Below are 5,253 nucleotides of genomic sequence, written 5' to 3'. Positions count from 1 at the left end.
TTATCCCATGAAATAGAAAAGGAGGGAATCCTTCCAAATTCATTCTATAAAGCTTATATCATCCTGATACCAAAACCAGACAAAAGACACATCAAGAAAAGAAAACTTCAGACCAATATCCCTGATGAACACAGAAAATTCTCAATAAATTTCTGGCAAATTGCATACAAAAACATATTAAAAAGATAGTGCACCAGGATAAAGGGTGTTCAACCCAGAGAAGCAAGGTTGGTTCAACATATGGAAATTGATAAATGTCATTCATCATATCAATATACTTAAGGACAAAAATCATATGATCATCTTAATAGATGCATAAAATGCATTTGACAAAATATAGCACCCCTCCATGTCCAAAACACTAGAAAACTAGGGATACTACAAACATACCTTAACGTTGTAAAAGATATCTATGCTTAGCCCAAGGCCAACATCATTTTTTTTTCCCCTGTGGTGCTGGGGGTTGAACCCAGGGCCTTGTGCATGTGAGGCAAACACTCTACCAACTGAGCTATATCCCCAGCCCCAACATCATTATTTTTTTTAATTTTTTAGTTGTAAATGAACCTTTTATTTTATTTATTTATATGTGGTGCTGAGGATCAAACCCAGGGCCTCACACATGCCAGACAAGTGCTCTACCACTGAGCCACAACCCCAGCACCCACAACATCATTCTTAATGGAGAAAAAGTAAAAGCATTCCCTCTAAGAACTACAACAAGGCAAGGAGGCCCTCTTTCACTGCTTTTATTCAACACTGTCCTTGAAACTCTAGCTAGAGCATTTAGACAGAAGAAAGAAACTAAAGGGATACGAATAGGAAGAGAACTCAAGCTATCACTGATTGTCAATGACATGATTCTATATTTACAAGATCCAAAACAAATCCACCAAAAACATTTTAGAACTCATAAATGGATTCAGTAAAGTAGCAGAAAACAAAATTAATATCTATAAATCAATTGTGTTCCTGTACATAAGTGATGAATCCACTGAAAGAGAAATCAGGAAAACTATCCCATTCAGAGATATATGAAAAAATGTTTAACATCTCTAGAAATGCAAATCAAAACTACTCTAAGATTTCATCTCACTCCAGTCAGAATGGCAATTATAAAGAATACAAGCAACAATAAATGTTGGTGAGGATGGGGAGAAAGGCACACTCATACATTGCTGGTGGGACTGCAAATTGGTGCAACCATTATGGAAAGCAATATGGAGATTCCTCAGAAAACTTGGAATGAAAACACCATTTGACCCAGCTATCCCACACCTTCGTCTATACCCAAAGGACTTAAAATCAGCATACTACAGTGACACAGCCACATCAATGTTTGTAGCAGCTTGATTCACAATAGCTAAGCGATGGAATCAACCTAGGTGCCCTTCAACAGATGAATGGATAAAGAAAATGTAGTAGATGTGAGGGCGATCTGTCTGCGACATCTGTCACCCCACTGATCGCCAGGGTTGATTCGGTTGATCTGGCTGGCTAAGCTGGTGTCTCCTTTCTCCCTCACCGCTCCCTGTGCTTCCCTCCCAAAGGACCGTTCTTCAGTCAAGGGTATACAAGTAGCTGCACTCTCCTGATAGAAGCTCCAAACAAACTCTCAAGAAAATGTGGTATATATACACAATGGAATATCAATCAGCCAGAAAGAAGAATGAAATGATGGCATTTGCCAATAAATGGATGGAGCTAGAGAATATCATGCTAAGCAAAATAAGCCAGCCCCCAAAAACCAAAGGTTGAATGTTTTCTCTGAAATGTGGATGTTAGATCAATAAAAGGGGAGGGGCTAGAGAAGAATAGAGTTACTTTGGATTAGATAGAGGGAAGTGAAGGGAGGGGAGGAGGTGTGGGAGTAGGAAGGATAATAAAATGAATTAGATAGTATTAGCTTATGTGAATATATGATTATATAACCAGTGTAACTCTGCATCATGTACAACCAGAAGAATGAGAAGTTATACTCCATTTATGTATGATGTGTCAAAATGCATTCTACTGTCATGTACAACTAATTAGAACAAGTTTTTTTAAAAAAAATACAGCACTCATTCATGTCAAAAACTCACAGCAAGTTACCTAAAAGAGTTTTACAAAGAACATCTAGCTGAACCCTTTAGTTGACATCATACCGGATGGTGAAAAACTGAAAATTTTTCCCTGTAATCAGGAACAAAGTTGTTCTCAACACTTCTACTAGCCACTGTCCTGGAAAACCCTATCAGTACAACAAGACAAGAAAAAGAAATAATTATCATAAAGATTGGAAAGGAAGAAGAAAATTCATCCTTATTTGCAGATGACATCATTGTGAATGCAAAAAGCTCTAAAAACCTGCAAAAGGCTGGGGAAGTAGTCCTGTGGTAAAGTGATTACCTACCACACACAAGGCTCCAGATTTTACCTCCAGCACTGCAAAAAATCTAATCAAGCCAGACGTGATGGCACACACTTGTGATCCCAGCAGCTCAATAGGCTGAGGCAAGAGGATCACGAGTTCAAAGCCAGCCTCAGCAGAAGTGAGGCACTAAGCAACTCAGTGAGAGGCTGGCTCTAAATAAAATAAAAATGGTGGGGATGTGACTCAGTGGTTGAGTACCTCTGAGTTCAATCCCCAGTACCACACACACACAAAAAAAAAAAAAATCTAATCGAAACTTGTAAGTGAATTTAGCAATGCTATAGGCATAAAGTTAATATATACAAATAAATTGTATTCCTACATACTATAAATAAACAAATGAAAATAAAATTAACAATAGAATCAGAAAACATACGATACTTAGGGACAAATTTAATGAAATATGTTTAATTACAAATGAAAATGACTAACATTGCTGAGAGACATTAAATTACCCTAAATAAATAAATTCATAAACTAGGAAACTGATTATTGTTTAGATAATACTCTCCCAAATTAATCTATAGATTACCCACAAAAACACAGATTAGTCTCAGAAACAGCACACACAACAAGATAAGCCTGGCCCAGAAAAGTATATGTCCTATGATTCAATGTATGCGACACTCTAGGAAAAACCAATCTTATCTATAATGACAAAAATCAGATACTTGTATGGAGATGGAAGGGCCTCAATAAAACTTTGGGGTGGTAAAAGTGCTTTATATCTTGATTGGAGAGGCTGTTACATGAGTGTATGTGTACCCCTGTCAAAACATCAAACTGAGCCAGGTGTGGTGGCATATGCCTGTTGTTTCAGCATGAGCACAAGTTTGAGACCAACCTAGGCAACACAGAAAGACCACATCCCCCGCAAAAAAAAAAAAAAAAAAAAAAAAATCTGTCAAACTGTACAATTAAAATGTGCACATCCTATGTAACATAAATTTTACCTGAATAAAGTTTACTTTGAAAATAAGCTCTTTACACATCTTTACCCTGATTTCAAAATCAAAGTATTATAAAAAGTGTAAAATAGTTCTAGACATAATGAGAGGTGCACATTCAAAAGTGTAATTCGACATGAGTAAGTAAAGCCTTATTTGTTTTATTGAAAATGTGTTTGAAAGCAAAACTGAAACCATTTTAAGTATCAGGAGGGGAGCTCCTCACCAAGGCACCTGTTCCCCACAATGAAACTGAACTGGGTTCTCCATAGTATTCTTTCACTGGTAAAGTGTTCTTGAACATATTCAGGGATCTTTTTCCTTACGTGTTCCACTACAAACTTTTCCTTTATTTAAATGATTAATAAGTGTCTCTCTCTTCAATGCAGAAGTCTGCCCTGACCCAATCCATCTTCTTCTTTTCTTTCTTTTTTTTTTCTTTTCTTTTTTCTTTCTCATGAAGGATGTGGCCACAATTATGTCTGTAATCCCAATGCCCAGGATGTATGATTTCATGAAAAAACTTGTCTCTGCCTGAGCTGCTTCATGGCACTTTTTACCTCCTCATTCCTTAAGGTATAAATGAGAGGATTCAGCAAAGGGGTGACCACAGTGTAGAAGACAGACACCATCTTGTCAATGGAGAAGCTGGTGTCTGGCCGAGTGTAGAGGAAGATACATGGCCCAAAGAAAAGAGCGACCACCATGAAGTGGGCTGAGCAGGTAGACAGGGCTTTCCGACGTCCTTCAGCTGACTGCTTTCGAAGAGAAACCAGGATGACTGTGTAGGAAGTGACTAAAGCCAGGAAACAAGTGAGAGAGATGGTTCCACTATTGGACACGATCAGCATTCCTGTGAGGTACGTGTCTGTGCAGGCCAGCTTGATGACGGGAGGCACATCACAGAAGTAGCTGTCAATAATGTTGGGGCCACAGTAGGGCAGATGAATGGTCAAGAAGGTCTGCACTAGTGAGTGAACAGTGGCCCCCAACCAGAGAGCAAAGACAAGCTGTACGCAGACCCTCATGTTCATTACATTGGGGTAGTGTAATGGAGTGCAGATAGCTACATAACGATCATACGCCATGATGGTCAACAGAAAGATCTCAGCACAGGCAAAAAGATGTAGGAAGAAGAGCTGTGCAATGCAGTTATCAAAGGAAATGGTCTTTCTCTCCAAAAGCAAACCCTCCAGCATCTTAGGCACGGTGACAGATGAGTGGCAGATGTCAATTAAGGACAGATTGCTCAGGAAGAAATACATGGGGGTATGGAGACGCGGAGTAAAGAAAATGGTAACAATGATGAGAGTGTTCCCCAAAAGGGTGAGCGCATAAGTGATTGAGAATGCCACGAAAAACAGTATCTCCAGCACCCAGTTGTCAGTGAGTCCCAAGAAGACAAATTCAGGCACTCTTGTTTGGTTTAGAGCTCCCATCCAATGAGCTTTCCAAAGGAACTTTCAGGGGAAAGAGGGTGAAAGTTAATTTAACTTTGACATTATGGGAATGGAACTCATTGAAATGATATTGTGTTCCTATCTAAAATGCTTATTTATTAAGATGTTCCTATCTAAAATGCTTATTTATTATAAGGCTTATAGGATATAAGACCAACTTAATAATAATTATTACAACATGCCCACTACATATCAGGAGCCAGGCTAAGCACTTCATGTACACCATTCTATTTAGGCATAATTGCTCCTATCTTGCAGATGAGATCAGTGAGATTTGACAAGAATAAATCAACTCCCCAAAACCCTTACCCATTAGTTAAATGGCTCTTTTCATTTCAGACTAATCCATTGATAGAATCAAATTAACACTCCAAAAATATACAATCCCTAAATAAAATCACTCAGTATTTAACTTACTATCAAATTAAAT

General features: G+C 38.2%; 1 protein-coding gene and 1 non-coding gene across 2 annotated transcripts; both read right to left on the bottom strand.

Moving 5' to 3' along the window:
• Positions 1–448: 448 nt before the first annotated feature.
• Positions 449–522, bottom strand: Trnav-cac (transfer RNA valine (anticodon CAC)). Its single transcript has one exon. It is a non-coding gene; the product is annotated as a tRNA-Val (tRNA).
• Positions 523–3,875: 3,353 nt separating this feature from the next.
• Positions 3,876–4,802, bottom strand: Or4e2 (olfactory receptor family 4 subfamily E member 2). The gene has a single exon (XM_026414241.2). The coding sequence runs from the start codon at positions 4,800–4,802 to the stop codon at positions 3,876–3,878; it is 927 nt and encodes a 308-aa protein (XP_026270026.2).
• Positions 4,803–5,253: the final 451 nt, after the last annotated feature.

The sequence above is a fragment of the Urocitellus parryii genome, chromosome 6 (assembly GCF_045843805.1).
Source record: "Urocitellus parryii isolate mUroPar1 chromosome 6, mUroPar1.hap1, whole genome shotgun sequence".
Classification (NCBI taxonomy): domain Eukaryota; kingdom Metazoa; phylum Chordata; class Mammalia; order Rodentia; family Sciuridae; genus Urocitellus; species Urocitellus parryii.
The sequence above is the reverse complement of the archived record's forward strand: the minus strand, read 5'-3'. Positions and strand labels throughout refer to the sequence as shown.

Coding starts and splice junctions, on each gene's coding strand:
- Or4e2 (XM_026414241.2), bottom strand. CDS start 4,802: ATGGGAGCTCTAAACCAAACAAGAGTGCCTGAATTTGTCTTCTTGGGA.